This window comes from Diuraphis noxia, unplaced genomic scaffold (assembly GCF_037042655.1).
Source record: "Diuraphis noxia isolate RWA-SAM2 unplaced genomic scaffold, SU_Dnox_SAM2 contig0004, whole genome shotgun sequence".
Taxonomy (NCBI): domain Eukaryota; kingdom Metazoa; phylum Arthropoda; class Insecta; order Hemiptera; family Aphididae; genus Diuraphis; species Diuraphis noxia.
In genome coordinates, this window is record NW_028301714.1 from 11,553,788 (window position 1) to 11,577,274 (window position 23,487).

The 23,487-nt window shown below is 28.1% G+C and overlaps 1 protein-coding gene across 7 annotated transcripts in view; it reads left to right on the plus strand.

Annotated features, from left to right (window-relative positions):
* LOC107170740 (lipase 3-like) overlaps nucleotides 1–22,534 on the plus strand; it is a 34,298-nt gene extending 11,764 nt beyond the window's left edge. For 3 of the 7 annotated variants that reach the window (XM_015520928.2, XM_015520926.2, XM_089227987.1), the window contains 8 exons: nucleotides 17,341–17,461; nucleotides 18,672–18,870; nucleotides 18,958–19,072; nucleotides 19,709–19,952; nucleotides 20,668–20,829; nucleotides 20,971–21,055; nucleotides 21,126–21,268; nucleotides 21,361–22,534. In XM_015520928.2, coding sequence (XP_015376414.1) covers nucleotides 17,429–17,461; nucleotides 18,672–18,870; nucleotides 18,958–19,072; nucleotides 19,709–19,952; nucleotides 20,668–20,829; nucleotides 20,971–21,055; nucleotides 21,126–21,268; nucleotides 21,361–22,134 — 1,755 coding nt within the window. In that variant the 5' untranslated portion in view covers nucleotides 17,341–17,428 and the 3' untranslated portion in view covers nucleotides 22,135–22,534. Of the gene's footprint in view, nucleotides 1–12,111; nucleotides 12,162–16,997; nucleotides 17,462–18,671; nucleotides 18,871–18,957; nucleotides 19,073–19,708; nucleotides 19,953–20,667; nucleotides 20,830–20,970; nucleotides 21,056–21,125; nucleotides 21,269–21,360 lie in introns of those variants that run through there. The other 4 variants (XM_089227986.1, XM_015520927.2, XM_089227985.1 and 1 more) reach the window with 4 other exon arrangements.
* Nucleotides 22,535–23,487: the final 953 nt, after the last annotated feature.

Consider the following 23,487-nt stretch of genomic DNA (forward strand, 5'->3'; position numbering starts at 1 on the left):
ATTATTACCATACTCATAACTTTAGAACATTTTTATTCGTACATTTTTTACGAGCTCTCAAAGTATAGAAAGCATTACCTAATAGTAATCATACAAAATAAAAACTAAAAATAGGTTTACTACGATGGGTGGATGCGTACAATATTTGTATATTTGGGTGGGGTGAGATAGTGCCCAAAATCCAGTGCCGCAATTAGCGGGGGTGCTGGGGGTGCACGGCACCCCCAAAAGAGCCCTACCATCGTATTTAGGGGGCCCTTTTCAGACATAAAAGATTTTAGATTTTAAACTCATATTAATTTTTATTCCAATTTATAACACATGATGAAAATTGAAATTTTTCGATATCATTGTGTAGTTACATCCAGCATCTAATATTATGTTTTTATAGTATTGATTATACTTATGAAGATAATATTTTATACTATGAATTTTTAACTACCAATGACTTGTACTTAATATTTTAATATTAATATTAAATATTTTTGTATCGTTAGTTTCAATATTGTGTTAAATAATAGTTTTCGACTCCATGCTATTATCAATGATGTTATCTGATAAACAATTGGGGAAAATAATTGGATTAGTGCTATTTTTAGACTAGTTCAGTGTGTGATGACTAATAACTGATAAATGACAATATTTTAGTTTGTGAATACATACATTTTGTGTTTCATTTTTGATTTCACTTAAACAATAAACGTATAAAATGTCTCTAAAATAAGCTCATCCTAGTGGTGCTCCATTTCTAAAATGATAATTTGTATTTGTATAAATATATATTTTAGATTCTGAGCGGAGCGATGAATGTATTAATTTTACCATGTGTTTTTTTTTTGTGTCTGTCATCACGTTTTGGGGCAGTAAAAGTGCTTCAATTTTTGACTTCAGTACCTCGTTAGATCAGAAAGTGAATCTAATCGGTACTTTTGGGGGGGGTGGGAGGGGGTCAAAAGTAAAAATTTACGACAAAATCAATTTTGGTTTTGATGTAACTCTAAAAAAAATTACCATAGATACATGAAATTTTCACCGAATGTTTATATAAGTATATTCTATCCACCATGCAATTTTTAAAAATGTTCGACTTAAGTTGAACTATTCATAGGCATATGCAATTTTCGGTCATTATTAGTTTTTTTTTAACATTAATATCGATAAAAATTTATTTTTTGGGTAGAAGATCTTGAAAATTTAATACAAGGTTTTAAATATATATTGTTACAATAGCAGTTGAAAAATAAAATAAATTCATATCACAATTTTTTTTATAAGCATTCAAAGTTTGAATTTTGACAAAATACGTAAAAATTCGCAAATTATTTTAAGATAAAAATTCATATAAAAATTTCTTTTTAAATCTAAGATTTAAAAATTTATAATAATCTATAATACATATATCCTAGACAGATAGACCGTCTTCGCTCAGAATCGTTTATTTTCGTATACAATGATATCATTAGATTCAAATTTAATTCCATTCATTACAGTAACCAACTCGTAACCTACTGTACAGCAGAGCGACATCCACGACTTACCAGCTTTTTTTTATATTTAATTTAATTAATTTTATATTATAATTTATTATAATATATTTGTACCTATTTCTATTTCCTATTGCAGTTAGTGAATAATATAATTAACATTTTATTCATTCAAATTTGTAGTATAATACTATAATAGGAATGCTATTTTAATAAACTGTATTAAGGTACATAATATAATGTTTTACTTGTACTTACAAATTAAAAAATATCAATCGAGATGAAAACACATATGGTTTTAGGTTTACATTTCGAATGGAGGCCTCTGCATAAATTATTTGATCTGTTTTTGTAAGCAAAATTATTTAAAATCAAGTGATAAAAATTGTTTTGCTTTTTAAAATTTGTACTTGGTAGTTGGTATGCACTATGTATAGGCATTATCAGGAAAGCCAAAATAAAAATGTTTAGCCCCCTAAGATGGGAAACGAAGTGTCTTTATTATTTTTGGAGTTTTTTTTATTACCAGGGGTTTTTACCAGGGGGTTTAAACCTACCCTTAATTATTGCGCTTTTGGTGCTATTACTACTATTCAATTTTGTAAGACAAAAGGTTGAAATAGGGGGCCCCAAAATTTGATTCGCACCTGGGCCCTTTTATCTCTAGTTGCGGCACTGCCAAAATCTATTCTGTTTTATCTTTATACCACTTTATGAATAACTCGTAAAATACTTATTTTATCTAGGTAAAAGTTAGATGTTCAATCAAATTTAAATTTCATGGTATTCATGTATAATAATTATTATAATAGGTAATATACATCAGCAATACTTCGTAATTCGTATGTGTAATCTGAAATATTTTATTATATTATTGCTACACTAAAAAAGTTGATGGCTGAAACGTATATATTAGTTATAATTGCCTTGTTATTAATATTTTAATATTAATGTGTTTCTGATAATTTTTAACAATTATCAAAATATAATACATGATCTTTCCAACCAATATATGTGCATTCTTGTGTATCATAATAGAAAAGATTTATTAATTTACTATAAATAAGCAAATTATGCATATACATATTATTAAATATTAATTATACCTATCTGCTAGTGCATAAATCCATGAATACTTTGGATTTTATTTTATACGATGCTTAAGTTTAAAATTAATTAATAATAATTCAATAACACATTACTACGTAAAATAAATCAGTTTAATTTAAAGTTTTTCAAAGTTTTTGTTTTTCTTGTTTACTTATAATAAACGTCATTCATTATACATATTGTCATGACGATTGATGTTTTATAAATATTATCTTGAATATTTAAAACGCGATTTGAACCGTTTTTAAATAAAAATGCTTATAAATCATATATTTAATCGATAGTATAAATATATTTGTAAAAATAAAGTGTTGAACGATCTTAATTAATATTTTTACGATCTTATACCCACACAATATTATAATCAGTGGTCTTGGTAACATTTTTTTAGATTCTGAACGAAGTGATGAATGTATTGATTTTACAATGATGTGTTTTTGTTTTGTTTTTTGTTTTTGTGTCTGTGTACAGCATAACTAGTCAAAATAATGCTTCAATTTCAAACTTCTGATGTAAAAGTGAATATCTTTGGTGCATTATACAGGACAAAAGTAAACATTTTCCAACAGTTTTCAAAAAAATTGAGAAAAACAAAAAAAAAGTGATAGAAAAACTGGAATTTTTACGCAAAACCAGTTTTCGACCAAATTGATTTTTTTATATGATTGTAATTCAAAAACTAATCACTGCAAATATTTGAAATTTTCACCAAATGTTTATTTTAGTGTTATCTATATACAGTTTAAATTTAAAAATGTTTTGACTTTTTTTGAGTTATTTATAGACAACTGAAATTTTCGATTTTTATGAGAATTTTTTTGAATTGTCGGTAAAAAAATTTTGGTTCACCAAAAAAACTTGTAATTTAATACATGGTTCCTTATGAGTTGTTATTATTGTAGCTAAAAAAAATTAAAAATCGTTAGTCACAATTATTTTTATAAGTTTTTATAGTTCAAATTTTTACGAAATCTGTCGAAAACGCGAAAATTTACAAGTACCTAATTTTAAAGTTGGAAAATTATAAAAATTTTTGTGTTTATAACTAAGGATTAAAAATACAACACTAAGTTTTCCATAAGTTTCCTTCAAGTAGCTAAAGAGAAAACTCGATGCATCATTATAAGAAAAATTTTAAGTGCGTTTGAATTTTAAATTTTTACGATTTAGCGTAACGATAACGATTTATCCTCAAACGATTTTAAATATTTGTTATTATTGAAAAAGTATAAGTCATAGATACTTGAAAATTTTATCAGTTATTTAGATTGGAATTTCCTTTACATGCTTTAATTTTCAAAAAATTTTGACTTTTTTTGGGATATTTATAGACCACTGAAATTTTTAATTTTTTTTTAAAGTGTCGATAAATTTTGTTTGGCCATATCAAAATACATACTTGATAATTTAATACAAAGTTCCTCATAAGTTATTCGTATAGTGATTAAAAAATTATAAGAATACATAGGCACAATTTTTTTTTATAGCATTTTAAGTTCAAATATTGACAGAAATTCGTCAAAACCATGAATATTTGCAAATTATTTTGTAGTTCAAAATTCATAAAATTGTTTGCATTTATATCTAAGGTTAAAAAATTTAACACTAAGTTTTCCATAAGTTTTTCTTCAAATAGCTATAAAGGAAATTTGAAGCTTCATTATAGGAAAAATGTTTTGAGCGTTTGAGTTTTAAATGTTCATGAAATCGCGTAACGATAACGATTCATCTTCAAACCAGGTATTATGAATTGTGATAGCTACATGCAATGTTTTTTGAAAAATTGATTAACCATGCCATTATGCAAAATGCGTCCTAATTGAAAAAAAAAATATTTGTTTCTAAATAGAATATATGACAATATTTAAATATAATATATCCTAGACTGACAAATCATCTCCGTTTAGAATCATTTTTCGTATACAATGATACCTATCATTGCATTCAAATTTAACCTACCCTAGTCAGAGTTCCACCCCACTACGGTATGTACAGCAGAGCGACATTCACTTACCCGCTTTTTTTCGTTACACTAACTATGATATTTTGTTCCGCATTGATTTTTGTCTTAATTTTGTTAGTATTTAATGCAAGATGTTTTGATTTAAATTTCATGCATATCTTTTAGTTAATTTTATTTTACAACGATTGTAACTTGAATGGGTATCAAACTAATTTACCAATTACTTCTTACATGTTTATTGAAAAATTCGAATAATTTGTGGCTTCAAATTAGGTATTGGCTTAAAAAAATTATCTGTCGTGATAAAATATGCTAAGTTAAAACTTGAAATGTATAGTTGTTTTTTTAATAATTTAGAAAATAAGCTACCCAGTAAATAGTTAACTACATACTTATATTAGATTTACAAACACCGTTAGGCATTTATTTACGAAACACATTGGCAATTCATTTTTATTTTCTAAAACCTATATATGTGACTCAACGACACATTAATTAGTACCTACATGCTATCAATAATTAACTATCATTTTTATTGTAATATACCTACAACACAAAATAACGTTATCATGACTCAAACAATAACTATTGAGAAATAAATCAATATTTATTTGAACAATCGATCGTCCTAAAAAAAAAAATAACTGATAAAATCTTATCGATTATAATTTTGAACACCAAGGACACACATGAAGAAATGACATCTAGTATGTTATAATGTAAGAACGTCATTAAATTTAAGTCTGGAGAAGATTATATATCGGTATACTGGTATAAATGAATGAAACGTGAAGGACGCACGCAAATAGAATTTATGCCTAAACCGAAATTAAAATGTGTCTCTTAGAAGAACTCAAAAGGTCTACTTTTTTTTATGTGAGTTTGACTTTGTTCATGGGTTTAAAAGTGTAAAAAATGTTTAATCCTATTATTTTAAATGGTATGGTGCAGATTTATTACACATCAAAATGTGTTAAAAATAACCTTACGTTTAGTATATGTAGAATAATCAGACTAAAATTATTATAGGTGGATAAATAATTACTGTACTGAATACAAAATAGACATTGTAAATGTTAAATAGTTTGACACCTAAAGCTTTAAAACAACAAGTGGCCATGTTTTAAATTTTTATGAAATGATGAAATCTCAGAATGGGTAGTATTAAGCATTTATTTTTAATATTTTAATTATATATAGCGAAACAAAATTGAACTCTAAGATAATATATGCGACTTCAATAAAATATTTCGTTAACTTATACAATAGTTGTTTATATCATGTACCATTTAATTTATAATGCCTATATAATGAACATACGATTTTTAGTTTTTAGTACAGCAACTACTAAACCACAAAGATAAGTATAATTAAAGTTACAAAATTCGATAGCAATATGTCAAAATTAGACGTAGATTGGTAGTTATAGACGTTATAGTAGGTAGTCACGTTGTTTTATTTCGCAGTCAAATAAAATGTTTAAAAGTTGGTATAAAATCTTTGGTTAAAGCATAATGGGAATCGCATAAAAGTTAAGAAAAATTATTTAAAAAAACGGGAAAAATCAAAAAACAAAACTTAAGTTTCGTGTTTTTTTAAATATTTATGTTAACACGCGCGTACTGACTTAAAATAAAAATAATCATTTAAAAAGTACACAAAATGTGTCAATAATATCATTGATTAAAATATTAAATAATATTATTGATGTTTGAAGTAGGTATTCTATTACAATTGTAATTAGCTTAAGCTAATAATGTAATACCACATTTCAAAATGCAAAAATTGTTTCAATCGTAATATTTATTACTTATAACTTATAAGACAGAAATATTCATGCGCATGCAGCTCTAAATTATATTATAACTTATAGTCCATAGTGTTTTAGTGTTCAAACCGGCATTATAAGTACTATTGACTATAAACTATAGGTTTAGTGGCTTATTACTGTTGTTAATGACGTTTAATTTTATGGAGAATGTAAAAAAAAAAAATGATTCAAAATGGCATTCTAATAAAGGATTGGGATCATTGTCGTTGAATTTGGTTATCCGAAAGTTTGTATACTTGACCTTCACCCAAAAAAAGTACGCCAAATATCAGTCAACCAGATTGATTTATGTATATTATTTTAATATGTTCATCCATTACTATTCAATAGTATATTGTGGACTGTGAACGATGACTAAATAGTATTTTAAACAGTTAACACATATGAACACAACACATTACCACCAATACAAAGTAATTCGGAGCGACAAACATAAATTATATTTACCGTGAGTATACTGCACTGCACGATATACGTAGTATAAAAATGTTCAGTCGAATGAAACTGCGTTGATGAAACGAAAACCGTAAAGTCAATTCGTATGAGTTGAGTTAATAATATATAATAATACGTGTTTTATTTTTATTTTTTATTTCATGTACGGTACCTACATGATGTACTTATTCGTTCACCTTTATTTTTCATAACAAAATTGTATGTGTGTAATAGACTCTGGAAATATGTCAATTATTACTGATAGGTTGGTATTATACTATCTATTTCTATTATTATCATTATTGATGCCTATTGGCAAACAGAATTTCAATATCATCACTTAAAATACAATTAAAATATAATATAATAATACTGAGAATGTCATCGCATATTGCTCACTTGCATGACTTCGTAAATATCAATATATTTCATTTACAATGGTTAAACTCTTATATTATATATTACTATATGTCTTTTTATAGATTTGCCATCACAAATATTTGAGATTCTTATGAAATTGAAATTCGTTTATTTTAAGTTCAGGTAATAATAACAAAACACTTAAAATTATAAGAAATATAAGTAACTCTCTTAAGAAAAATCAACTATCGAATAGTGTACAGTAATATTGATTCTATACTATACCAAAAATGAAACTACTTAAATCAAAACTACTATCACGCAACTCAAATACATTATATAATAATTGTACCACAGCTGTCCACGACCAAAAGTCACATACGCGAGCAAAACTTGGTCACTGACCAACGGAGATAGTAAACGTTTGATTACCTTCGAAATGAAGGTGCTGGAGAACATGATACATGATATATGACCAAGATTGAAGATATAACTCCGAGCTGCAAGCATATGAGAGAAGAAAAGATCAATAACTATATGAGATCTAAAAAATCCAAATATTAAATCATATATATTAGAAGCACATGTCTAGAAAGATTTGGTCATATCTAGAGAACGGACGGACAATTAATAAAAGAAATTTAAATTAACAAAATAAACGAAAAACGTCCATTAGGAAGACCTAGAACCCGAGGAGTAGATGTTGTGGCTCAAGACATTAAAAATATAAAAGAAAACTTGATTTTAGACGATGAATAATATTATGATAGAGATAAGTGGAGAAGTTTTATGGTTGCAGCAATGGCCCTTTATGTGCTGATAAACTGAGGAAGAAGCAAAAGCTCATTAAAAAAGTAATAATTTATTTAAAAAAAAGCTAATGACTTGGTTTGTGTTTTACCAAACATACTACAGAGATAAGCAATACAGGTTCTTTAAAGTGTGCACAACCTATAACTCACCGTATGCACAATGCATAATTATTTGGACCACCGTATATCACATGGAAGAAGTTAATTAATATTTCTTGATTAGATTCTCTATAGTAATTATACCAGTTATAAAATTTAGTTTAAAAGATAATATTATTATGATATTATAATATAATTAGTATAAAACTTAATATGATTATTGGTTAAATGAAAACGTATTGTAACATATTTATCTGTCTATAATATATTGTTGGAGTATAATGTTTGAACCTTATAATACAAGTTAATTTTTAAACACTTTTATTTTTACGATTCAGCAAGCTATAAAGTTTTTTTTTTTGAACAATCTCTTCCACCTTATAACAGTTATTCATGCTTTTAACATGTACATACATCAGTTATATTCGTATATATATATATGTGTGTGTGTGTGTGTGTGTGTGTGTGTGATATACGATTAGTATAATATATTAACATATAGTGTATTTTAATTCTTACGTTATATAACTTATGAGTAATACAAAATTGACCATATTAGGTCCAACTTACCAAAATTATGAATTGGATTTTGTATTGATCTAAAAAAGTGGGGTGCTTGTAAATTGCACCCACATTAGGCAGATAGTAAAAATACTATAGTAAATTGCACCCGGGATTTTCGGGGTCTAAAACGGGTATAGTAAATTGCGACCATGGTAAAATGTTGGCGATTATATCAACTATGAATTAATGACTATGATGCCTGAAGATGATTGACTTAGAAAATTATCTTACTATATTTTAAACACGTGTATTTTATATTTGCTGATTTTTTTCTCCAAATATTTGGACATTAGCTTCCGCAACATTAACACGGACAACTAATGCCTGTGAATCTTTCCACAGTTATTTTAATAAAAGCTTTTATACTTCTCACCCTCATATTTCTAATTTTGCCGATAAATATTAGTGACAATTTGAAATTTGTATAAAAATTAATAGTATAAATGAGCCTTATAAATTTAAAAACACCAAATCAAAAAAAAATTTGAAAAAATTGGAAAAATTATTCATCGATACAATGAAAACACTATTACGATGGCTGAATATGTGAAAATAATGTATCATTATTATGCAGATAACTTATAACTGTATTTTTATTATTAACATTTTTAACCTAACTAAAAAATATATAAAACTATAGTTAATACCATAACATTTAAAAAAAAAAATCTGTTTTTATTAACTAACCAAGCAAACCAAAAAAACATTTTTGGAGGACAGTGATAGCTATGGGCGGATAGGCCATTTTTGGCCTAGTGGACAATTTTAAAATTGGGCCCTCACATGAAAAAAATTTAATAATACATGATATTAAAGGGCCTCATTACCGAAATACGAAGGGAGGCTCACCTGGAAATGCCCGGTTGCCCGGTAGGCCTATCCGCCCATGGTGATAGCCGCCTCATCGTGGTGTTTTCTGGCCTCTGGGTAATGCTGCTAAATAGCTATCATAAAAATAATATTTCTATTGGGTTCAATTTACTGCACAGAACTTTGTACCTGAAAAATACCGGATGCGATTTACTACACAAATATTTATATCTGAAAAATACCGAGCGCAATTTACGATTTTTTCTCTTCGTTGAGCGCAATTATAACGTTTGTCAAAAAAGTATAGAATATAACAACTAAATTACCTAGTATAATGTTGTTAAATTATATAACTAATATTAATACTTATGAACAGTGAATACTATATGCATAAATAATTGTGTATAGGTAGGGATTATAGATGATCAATTTTGGCTTTTAATCAACTTAATAATATTGTAACATAACTATTAGTAATATCTCATATGATATTGATTATTATTTATACGAATTACTATATATATTGGAACTATATTATTGTGTTTAACAATATTATAGTAGAACATTTATTTAATTCGTTATTTATTTCCGTACTATGGACCTTAAAACTTATCGTATTGGCAGATAACGAATTACACATAGAATGTATAACACTATATTGAGATTCCACGCAAAAAAACGATGTAAACTCATCTTATGAATTCCATTCGGATTACTAAGCTTCAAACCAATATTATACAATATCACAATGGATACACCGAATCAATCAAATCATAGTTAATACTTAATATAATATGATATAAATAATAATCAAATATTTTAATAGGTAGCAGATATGACGATCAGTAGAAAATTGCGCAGCATATTTTCATCTTCTTGTATAGGAAAGGTTGGTGCTAGATAATGTTTATGATAATAATTTAATGTTGGTTTTTTTTTTGTCTTATTATTCATATATTTAAATATAGAAACATATACGTTATTTCTTTTCTCACGTTTTCTGTTACAATTTTGTAATCGACAAAAATGCGTGTATATGAATATGTAATAAGTACTTATAAGTATAAGTGCTTCTGACTTCAGCACAAGAACAAAATTTTCCTGCAATGCAGTCATCACGACTTATCGTTGTAATTCATCTGATAATTTTTAATTTAATTTTTACCACATCCCATAAAATTTTGAAATTCATGGCAATTTACTCCAATCCATTAACTCAGTATTTCAAATACAAGAACATTGTTTGTCATTTCAAAAACTTATCAATATTTGTCAAATCTATAAGTCATATCAGTTATATCGGTCATATCAGTTAAGTAATATTGATATACATCTAGTTTATCGAAGCTTATGTTTCAGCTTTCATAAACGTTTCCTTCTTTTGTTCTCTTTTGTTTTGAAATCGAACATATCACATATTATTCTACGCATTTATTTTGATGAAATCAAAAAGATTATATTAAATTCTTCTTCTTTTTTTTTTTAATCTGTATAAACATATATTATTATTATAATACTATATACACTTGATAATCGCTTTAAACGTGGGTGTCGTTTTACATAATATAATTTCAATAGTATAGTGTAGTAATATTATAATATGTCGGTAATAGATTGTTTAGGATGTTTTCGTTTAAACCGATATTATAAATTATAATTTCAAAATATGCAAATTATGTAACGTTTTTTTGTCACTAAGGAATATTCCACAACCGAACGCGTAAAATTAACATTATCGTTTTGATGCTAATATAAAAATCAATAACTTTATTGGTAGGTACTTAAGAGATTCGAATTCAAACTTTTATCTAGGAAGATGTACTTTTCTTGAAAAACACAGAGCTCGGTCTATATTTTAATATTCATCATAAAATCATTTTTTTAAATATCATACCAAGTGAATTTTTTGAAGATCAACTTTTTCTCGAAAAGTATACAGGTTTTGGAAATATTTGTTGTTTAAAATTGAATTCCGCAAAGTTTTTTTAATAATTTTGAAAAACAAAAATATATTGCGGGATTATTTGTACAACGCCCATTTTTGACAAAACCAATATTTTTTTTTATATTATTCAAAATCCAATATCAGTAGATATTATAATTTTTCAAACATAAAACACATAATTTTTTTAATATTTACATTTTAGTAGTGTTTGTACTAAGCTGCTCAATTATGAGGTACAATCCGAATCTATTAGGAATACAGTAGAGCAAATTTTCCCGTTTAATATACCAATATATTTTGAAAAATATTGTTTAATAAGCTAATAAGCAATATACAATTGATAGTGTATGTACCCCATAGGTGGACCTTTGGTTGAATTTTAGGTGGGGCTAGAATAATTCAATAATCTTTAATGGTTTAAATTTTGAGGGGACTGGGACCTCCCCTTTGATTTCCACCTATGATGCAATCTCATTCAAAAAAGTAATGTAAAACATTTAAACGAGATGCCAATTGGTTTGTTTTCTATAATACAATTGATATTGTATTATTTTAGACGTTTAAGTTACTGTTTTTATTATTTAATTAATTTATATATTTTGTACATGTATTTATTTATATTTAATTAAATTAATTTCAATATACATAATGTATAGTGACAATCTAATTGTATTATTTCCATTTTCTGATGTTTTCAGCATTGATGGATTTATGTTGAGAACTACAGAATGATTGAGTTATTATAGAGGTATGGTAATTATAAAATATAATATTTATTAATAAATAAACTTCCTTGCTAAAATTTCAATTTATTGATTATGCTAAAAATGATCGTTTCTATATTGCAATAGTACATTTTGACATAATTCGAGGAAAGAGTATGTTAATATTATCAATAAATGGTGAATATCTTAAACAAAATATTTTAAAATATTAAAAAATTTAATATTTTTGATTTAAAAACCTGAATAAAAATAACAGTAAAACGTAATTTTACTATTATTAGACTATTATTGTTCATATTATGAGGTAATGCACAAGATTGATTTGACACAATTTATAATCATTAGAGACTTGAGGATTATAGTATCGGCTATACAAGTAAATATAAATATTATAATATACGCACAAGATACAATATTGATTTATAATTTAATTTAATAATAATATAAATTAATATCTGTTTTATTAAAATGTAAGACCAAAAAAAAATAGTAAGTTATGTATGTAATTCAATTCCATCGTCTATCATTATATACTATGGGAAATGGCCTATTTTAGAAATAGTACGTTTAATAATATTTTAATGAGAAAATATGAAAAATATAGTATCACATGTTTTGACATTTGACATAAATTGAAAATAATTTTCTTTGTTGTACTTTTTATTTGAAAATAGTATGTTTTAACGTTGTTCATAAATTATAAATTTATTTAAATTTTATTAAAACAATACTTTATACAAAATATAATAACAGAATTCGATTTTCCACATTTCTCAATAAAATTATCAATATAAAACTCAATTTTGTCAATGTTTGAAATAAGATTATTTGAATATTCACCCCCTCCCCACATATGTATATGAAAATAATTTTTAATAAAATACAGATTGTGAAGAAATAAATCTTCTGAAAAACATTTTATTTTTAAAAGTCCACTATGTATATTATATAAGTTAATTAAAATATAAATGGAACAACCTGATTTATATAATATATATGGTAAACCACGCTCACCTCCTTTTTACTTTTTTAAGAATGAATTTATTCAAATTCTGATTTTTGTAATTTTCAAGTATACTTAAGGGATATAATTTCAATTACTTAGATTTATTTACCATTTAAGAAATCTCCTATATAATACTGTGGTATAACAGTATACAAACCAATTTTTTCAAAATAGACCACAATGCCACCAAAAGTATTCACATGTAATATTATTTGAGCGTTATAACTTTTTAAAGATACAAATCATTAATTAAGTCAAAAACTTATTATACTTAGCAATTATACTAACCTGTCAAAATTGAAAAATTGATTTTATTGCTTTCAAAACATACGCTGTATTTTACACCAAAGTTATATATGTAGACAATTCGTGTTTATTTATCTCCATGTTTTACAATTATTACATAATAATAATTCAAACTTCACTTTAAATTTTAATATTTGAAATTGAAATGCATATTTTAATATTACATTGTCTCGCGATTTGAGTTTCATGATATAGTAATATATAAATAAATAATATATAGTATGTAGGACAGGTATCTAGCCTATATAATACCATAATATCCATTTTTTTTTTTAACACGTTCTGTTAATCTTGTTATTATTATCGTTATTATTTTATAATGTTACAATTAATTTATTTTCTTACGCCTTGTTATAATGATCGACAAGTCATAACTACAGAAACATATATATTTGATTAATAGCTGAGTAGTATAATAAAATGATTTTTAAATTTGATTTTCAAATTGCTGAAGTGACTTTATTAGAAGATCTTTTTAATTTTATCTAACCAACAATCACATCGTATAACATTAAGAGTCATACTTAATAATTTTTATACTGTATAAAAAAAATTAAACTTGTTTCATTTACTATAAAGATGAGTTTTTTTCTTTTGATAACTGTATATTATTATATAATATATACCGATTACCTGCGAACATTACCTACTACCTACGTATTTTTTAAGTAATTGATTTAATAAGGAGTTATGTTATATTGATTGCATCATTTTCGCCTTAAAAATAATAATTTAAATTGGTAATGCCAAAAATTGTCTTTATCAAAGAAAATTATTAGAAAAATATAGTTCAAAAATATCTATTAGTATTTAAACATCTTCGTTCTTAATGCAACAATTGTTTTAATTTTAATTTTTGCCATAATTTAATATTTACAAAATATACATAATAATATATTTTACATATTATACATCTGATTCTTCTTCTATATTAGACTATGCCTTTACATTGACCTACATGTTTACGACAAACACAGTAATAGTCATAATAATTATTATGTGTGGTGCACTAACATAATATTTCAAATTCCTCACATAGTCCTTGGCGAGGAAAATCAATTATTTTTATTCAAATAGCATATTATTTAAGCTGCGAGTTCCGTTCGTTTTAAGTTTTTTTGTACGTACATGGTATATTGATAATCAATGAAATATAGGTAATAAAAATTTTATTTTATCAAAATAAAGCATTTAAATGTATTGTTAATATTGCCGAATATTTATTTATTGCATTATTTTTTTTATCAACTGTGTACATTTTTGCAAACTCATTGTTTAGTTTCACTAGAACAATTTATTCGTGAAAGATACTTTGTGTATACACATATTATATAATAATATTATTCTGTTTCATAAAAATTAAATTTATATCTTTTTATTATAACATCGAGGTATAACTTTACTCACGCCTTACGCTATTACGAGTTTAACCTAACACGTTTTTTACTTATTGTAAACTGCAAACTGAATAATCTGCACAGGAGCATCCAACACTGTTCTGTTCGAAAAGTTTCCGCAAAGGTATTGTACAACCATTTTCTGTATTTTCACATACAATCACACTCGTTGCACTATTCTTTTTGCATATTGCATTCGATTTAATATACCACTTAAGTCATCTGATTACGATTAACAATAATATAGACTGTGTTGCCCTTATTATATGCGGATTATAGAATATGTATAATTAAGTAGATAGGTACATAAATAATTATATTTAAAATTCAAACGACGTAGCATTATAGTATAATGACTGTACTTATACACGCGCGGACGAGAGTATCAATAATTAAAATCTAATGTTTAGATAACAATAATTTTTAAGATTATTTTATTACACTATATTATAGTTTTATTTATGTTTTCAATCATTCGAGAGTTTGAAAGAGAATATCACTTAATTATTTTTCAATCTAATAAAATTACTGACTATATTTAGTTCAGTGAAATCTCAGAATAATAAATAGAGTCTAGTGGAGATGTTTTAAATATTAAAATACAATAAAATATTTCATATTTATTATTAATTATATTATTTTAAACATTTTTAAAATATAGAAAAAACAATCTTTTTTTATTGGGTTGATAATAGACTTTAACAACTGGGGTCATTAGTTTGTAATAATTAAAAAATATTGGTCTTAAGACTATGGGGGTACATTATGTTTAACAGTGGAGAAAGTTAGTGAAGTATAATATGTATTATGTATATTATATATAACTTTTAAATGCTGAGAATATTCCAGCTTATAATGTATACCTATCTATTAAATAATACGGAAAATAAAAATCCAAAAATTTAATTTGTTATAATATGGTAGTATATTACAGTTTAAAATATGATACTGAATATACATTTACAAAAGATTGAATTAGGTACAAACAAAAAAAAAACTACCATCGTTGTAAATAATTTTTGAGATATATTAATTATTATAATAAGCAGTATTTATGGGAAGGTCAATACTTTAAAAACGTTTAACTCTATTAATACGAATACCTAATATTTCAATATAATTATAATTATCGGGATTTGGTTATACATTTGATATAATATTGATTCATGTACCTACCAATCATTATTAGTGAATAAAAAGGGAAGACCATTAAGCTTTGATAGTACTTACCCAATCCATGTATATAAATCATATTATACGATTTACATTATATTTCTTTTTTAAAATCCAATTGTCTTTTTTGTTTCTTAAAATTACAATATATTATATAGGTACAAACCTATGTGTTGAAATTTATTTATATAAGTGACTGCTAATAAGTGATTCTTTTATAAAAATGATTTCCGACCATTATGGAAGAGTTTTTTATTTTTTAATCAAACGGTTATTCGACCTTTGACTCCTTCGACTATACCTATACCACCAACTATGAATATGGTTTGTACTCAAATATTATGTAAGTTTAATAACATACGTCAAGTCTTCGACAGGTTAGAACGACGAAATATCGAAACACGAACCATTGGTTTAGATAATGGCGCGAGTTTGAAGTCGCCTCTCTTCCCAAAAAATGTTTAAGTGATAAAAACCCAATTATTGTATGTAATCGTTAGCTATTATTCTCTGGATTCGTAAAACTAATTGTAAGTTCATTCCTATAGAATGTGTAACTTACAATTTTGAATTTCTTAGTTAACATATTTTCGGAGCGATTTTTTTGCCACGATGTGGGGCTGTCCACTTATCAATGAAAAACTTCAATAGCACGCTTGCCCGGTGGTATACATAAAACGGAGTATTAGACCTATCTATCCAGTCGTTAGATCACCGATATAACAGACGTACTACAACTCACTAGACATGCTTAATAATAATATAGTATATAATAGTAACGATGTATTTATAAATGATGCGTATTATTATCGCTTCCGGAATTCACCGCCACATCCTCCGCCGCGGTGAGCAATAATATGGACGTGAGTGACTCATTCGTTCAAACATATTATAATATTATAATATGCGATTAAAAAACCTTAACAACAATAATAATATTACCATCCGTGCTCGGTATGTTTCAGTGACGTGCAATTATATTATCGTGTTTTTCGCTTTGATGTATTGACTATATAATAAACATGGGATGAGAAATCGAGACTGTATAAGTACGGCAGACAAACGGCCGTTATTGATTTAGTAACGCGGTCGGCTGCGGAAGTTCGTCCTATACAATATAGTAGGTACATACCGGAAAAACGTTCTTGTCGTTTTTAATACCTTTTTTTTTTGTGGACGCCTTTCCAGTCGATTGTCTTGTTATATATATCATACTTGAGTAGTTAAATTCGCGAAAATTTACTTCGAAATATATACGCTTGTTCTCGTTTCGGATGCCAGCAGTATGAACTATATAAAAACTCCAATTTCCTTCTTCAGGTCACCACTTGCGGTTAAGCAGTTATTCGTTAATCTATTGTTGGCGCCGACAATACTTACGCTGACGAACACTCCAACGTCGTCCGCCATGAACTTGTTCGAAAATGTCAGCTTATCCACAGTGAGTATACCTATAATACACTACCATAATGTGTGCTTCTTCAAACACATCAAAGGCCATAGTGGTTTTTAAAATTTATTTTTTGTTTTTATTCAACAACTAACAAGTAATATTGTGTTTATTATATATTACTATTGCACCTATCAAAAAGCTTTATAAGACATGAAACATTTTGAAATTTGTTAATAATATGCTTAAAATAAATTAACAAATAATTTATCTCTGCGATGTTTGTTCTTAACTAGTACTTAATATGTATAATACTTGAATAAAATATTTCATCTAGTCATGTATATCATGATATGTATTTATGGCAAACACTATACATACAGTACAAAACAATACCTATAACAAAGAAACAATGACTTTAACCTTATATTGCAGTTATAACTTACTTAAATGGTATTAATCGTTATATGCAAGTTGTTAATATCAACAACAGAATACGGTCGTTCAATTGACAATTATCGTATAATTACTGCAGTAATATTAATCAAACAACTTTTAGATAAGATTTGTTGATCCATAATCCTCACAACATGTTATGTTCTCTCCATTAAACGGTCCTATAATCAATCGAACAGATTTCTGTAATAATTTAACAACATTTTTTTTTTCGTTAAAAAAAATGGAGGAATGAAAAAAAAACGAATTTCAAACAAAATTCAATTTTTTCAAATCTTCGAGATCAAGTTTTCTAATGAATTAATATGATGCTCTCGACATATTATCAAACATAACATTACTCGCACATTTAAGATTTAAACTATACCTTTATGAAGAAGCTATTAAATGATGATTCTATAAAAGGTTCAATAATTGTCAACCATCCCATAATTTAATTATTTAAATTTGCTAATTAAAAACATATTCCCTGTATCAATTTCTGCAGGTAACCTCGTAGAGACCTGAAGCATGAATCATGTTGTGATCTCCTAGTGTCATTAAAAATGCTTCTTTTATCACTTTTCAGAATTTTATTCTGTCATGCTTTTTTGTATTAATTCATCATACGCTAATTGTATCTATTTTATAAAGATTGTATACCGCTTATATATATAAACAAAATAATAATAAAAATAAGCTTACAATAATTAATATCATCTTATTTCTTGAGAAAAGCAAATTTTACAATTCATCGTATTTTATTACATAATTTAGTAATAAGTATATAATAATAGAAAATATTAGTATCAAATTTGAATTTTAGATTGAAATAATCCGAAACAATGGTTATGACGTTGAGGTCCACAATGTTATCACGGCCGACGGTTATATCTTGGAGTTGCATCGTATACCCAGGAGTAAGAGCGGACAGGAACCCACCAGAAACCACCCGGTGTTCATCCACCATGGCATTCTCGGGACATCGGCTGATTGGGTACTCGCTGGAGCTGAAATGTCTTTACGTAAGTGTTGCTTGTATTCCTAATTGCATAAACGAAACATTATACAAAATCAACGCACATGTTTTATTCGAAATGTTATATATACAGCCATGCAACTCGCCGATGCCGGATACGACGTGTGGTTGGCAAACTGCCGCGGTAATACTTATAGTAGAAAACATATTTCGATGACTTTCAAGCAAAAAGCTTTTTGGAATTTCAGGTAAATTCATTGTTTTATCATTTAATATCATATAGTTTATCAGATCTAATTTAATCCATTAGACAATTCTTTTAACGTAATTAAAACTCATTGTTGAAAAAAAAAAAAATTATTAACGTTTTTAAAAATATTTACTTTACATAGTAATTGTTTAAATCGTTAAAACAACATTTTTGACAAATATATATATTGCTTATTATTTTTTATAATTTGTAACTTTCTAGCATTAGGTGTAATATAAATTTTTAACTTCATATTCCAAAGCAGAATATATTATTCGGAGACAAATTTGTGCATAAAAATCAAATTACTGACGAATAGTTAATAATTAGTTTCAAGTAATATAGATAAAATGAGTAGTGGACCAACGATTTGCGGGTTACCTTGTGTCACTTAACGCACCTAGATACTCATCTAAAGCTTTGGAAATTAGAAAAAAAAATTTGAAATAATTAATTTTTTCAAAAATTTTACTTTGTAATGACTTATAATTATTTAAATAAATTATCACTGTGTTGTAAGGTGAAAATCAAAACTTATAGTCAACTTAAATTTTTTTTTTATTCAAAACGTTTTTATTTGTATATAAATTTATTTTTATTTTAATATTAACTCCACATTAATATATGGTTGCAGTTTACACGAAGTCGGCTACTATGATTTACCAGCTTCTATCGATTATATTCTGTCAATATCAAAAACTTCACAGCTCCACTACATAGGTTATTCCATGGGCAGTTGTGTATTTTTCATTATGGGTTCAGAGAGACCCGAATATCAGCCAAAAATCAGATCGCAAATTAGTCTTGCACCTGTAGCCTTCTTGTCGAATACAAGATCGTCTCTGAGATTTATTGCTCCGTATGCAAAAACAATGAATGTAAGTAAACATATTTACGTAAACCACTCAAAAATTATCTATTAAAACGTATACATTTTAGTAGAGATTAGCCTTATTTATCATAAGAAGTTTTTTTTTTTGACTATAGATTTTTAAATAAAAAAAATATTAAGGCAGTGATGTTTTAAAAAAAAATCTATAAGTTATCGAAAATCAATTATGTGTATTAATTAAGAGTATATAGGTAGGTATTTAAGAAAAAATTTCGGCATTAATATTTGAGAGCAAATATATATTTTTGAGAGCTTAAAATTAAAATAATTAAAATAAAATAATCATAATCATATTATTATTATTCGCTCAACGGGTTTTGGAATATAGTACAGTTGTCTTGCTGGGATCTGTTTACTATTGCAGATAAGTGTGTTTCTTCAGGAGCAAGGTCCAGAGAAATTTCATCAAGCTATGCGTCGCTACTGATCTGAAAATTGATTTTCCTCTTCGTGGTTATTTTCTTTGTGTTCTCAAAAATTGTTAAAGTATAAGTATTTAATCGTATTCAAGAGTATTGCATAAGACTGAATCGTCGATTGTAATGTAGTTCAAATGTTTATAATTTCTGATATATTCGATGATCCGGGTTATCGGAAATCGTAGGATTATTATATCGCACTCGTTATTCAAACGGTATAACTATGATGGTAACAATATTATTATGTATTAATAAAATGACAGGCATTGTTGTATAATTTAGATCGTATTTCAAAGGATATGGAAAGGGATGTTAATGCCACAATCGGGTATGCAAAGGTTTTTGGCGTCTACCATATGCAGAGAAAAAATAACGCAGAAAATGATATGTGAAAAATGCATCATATTTTCCGTGTGCGGCAGCGACCCGTATCAATTTGACACCGTAATTATTATGATATTTTTAATGATTTCATCAGTACCTATTTATTGTTATAAATGGAGCGACGGTTGTCGAAAAACGATCGTGTATAGTTAACGCAATCCGTTGTACATGATATATAGATATATTTCTTGTGCATTTCAGAAATTGATTCCTCTCATCATGGGGCATTTTCCGGCGGGAACATCGTCCAATCTCGCTGCCCATTTTGCTCAGTTCATACTGAAAGGTATGACATCACGCGAGCGTAGTTCGGGTGAAATTCTCCAGGTTTTTAAACCCGTTTCGTTTTTTTACAGACACTTTCGGTCAGTACGATTACGGCCGTGCCTTGAACTTGCGTTACTACAATTCCACCGAGCCGCCCACTTACGATTTGAAATCCATCCGAGTGCCCATCACGTTGATCTACGGTGAAAATGACATATTAGCCGACACGACAGTGAGCTTTGATATTATTATTCTTTCACGGGACACTTTTGCCACGCTTTCCGCTCACTATACTAAACGTACTTGTTGTTTTCATCTTCGCAGGACGTGTTGAAACTTAAAGCCCAACTGCCCATGGTCGTGGATGCATTTCCGGCCAAAAGCCCGTACTTTAACCACGTGGACTTCTTGTGGAGCTCCAGGGTCGTCGAACAGATCAACGATCCGGTCAAGGAAATACTGCAGAAGACCGACGACCTTGGCTGGACGTACACGGGCCCCGCGGCCAACTCCAGCGCCGTGGCCGTGGACGCAATCGTCCCTGCGATCAATCGGCCGCCTATCCAGACGCTACAGCTGAACCCGCTGTCGGGTGTCGTCAACCCGGCGCCCAGCCTGGAGTTCTTCGCCGCGAACTTGGACGCGATCATCGCGAGCACTATGCCGCGGCCGGTGGACGAGCGCGACGCGGCCGTGTTCGAACGGGAACGGGAACAGCAGCGACTGCTGTTCGGCGGCGTCATCAAGTTCGCGCAAGCGGCCGAAAAGAAGTACGGACAGCTCCGGGAGGAGATCACTAACGAGATCACCGGCTGGGCCGACGACGTGGCTACCGGCGCCGAATCACGCGTCAAGCAGACCGCCGTCCTGGTGAACGGCAAGATCGTGTTAGCCGGGAACTCGGTGGCCGGGGCCGTGGGCAAAGCCGAGCACTTCGTGGCCGACGGCGTAGGCAAGGCCGAACAGACCGTGGCCGTCGGTATCGGCAAGGCCCATAATTACGTCAACTACGGTCTGAACAAGGCAGACCGGGCCGTGAACAACGCCCTGAACGCCACCGTGGGCCGCGTCAGCAGAGTGTTTTGGTTCTGGAAGTGACGCGTTGGCTGCCTATAATATTATAGTCGACCACGCCGACCGCAAGTCTAGAAAATATTATATTGTTTTGTAGTAGTTATCGCCGCCGCCACGCGGTCATTTGTTTTACACTCGGACGTCCGGCGTGGTCCCATACATCTGCAATTATGATATTATTAGTTATACTATTGCTTACCTAAACCGTACCGTTTATCGTGTAAGTCATTTTTTATGAACAGTACCAACACGTGTATTTGTAATTTGTTTTTGTGTACATTTTTTTAGTCTTCGAGTAAAGTTATTTGAGACGTTATAGTTACCGTGATAGTTTTGTAATCATTTTTATTATTTTATTGTCACGGACAATAGAATTTTCAAATATTATTTTATCAATAAACACAATATTTATACTAAAACTTTATTTCCTGGTGCTTTTCGTTATGTCTTGCGGCACTGTATTATATTTTAATCGTGTGGAATCGATAGTAAAAAAAAAAAATATATATATATTTCGTATGTTTTTTGAAATAATTCCATTACCCATATACTCAATACATATATAAATAAATTATATACTATCGTAAAACATTTATAGTATCGTTTAGAAACAATAGAAATCAGCAAGTGGTCACAGACAACTTACCTTGGCTCATGTGACCCCATTCGAATCCGTAATTATCTTTTTCAACGAAACAATTAATACAAATTAGTATAATACGTAAACGTATAATTTCGGAATGTTTCTAATCCGTGATAACGATAAATTTTAAATGTAGCTATATTATATGCTTGTTAGGGATGTTTTGAAAATTAGTTTTGAAATAATGACACTACTTTGTTGTTTACCGGCAAAATTTTGAATGCTGACTTTACCAAGTACGTCCTCGTTTATTTTACTGCTGAATTCTCTTTAGTCTTTAATCGCACTCCTTTTTTAATTTTCAACGAATGTGCATGGTTTAGGAAATTTAACAAAGTTTATTTGTATAATACCTAAGTCAGTTTAATAAAAAAAAAACAAAACATTGCGTATGTACCTGAATAATGTTAACTATAAATTATGTACCTATATTATATTTACACACAACAAAAAATATTTAAGACAGTGATCAGTGATGCCATAGTCAGGATATTTGTCACATATATTTATATATCATATATTTTTCTTGCTAGGGCAAGAATTTTATACCGGTACTATCAGGTCCCTAGAGTAAGTTTGATATTTATTTATTTATTTTTTTTTTTTGGGGGGTGGTGGGGGGGGGTTTAGTCTTAAAAGCACTACTCCCTTTGCTTTTTTTTATTATTAAATGTTCCTGACAAACATGATGATCATCAAATTTATTGATAAGATAATAAGAATATTTAACAATT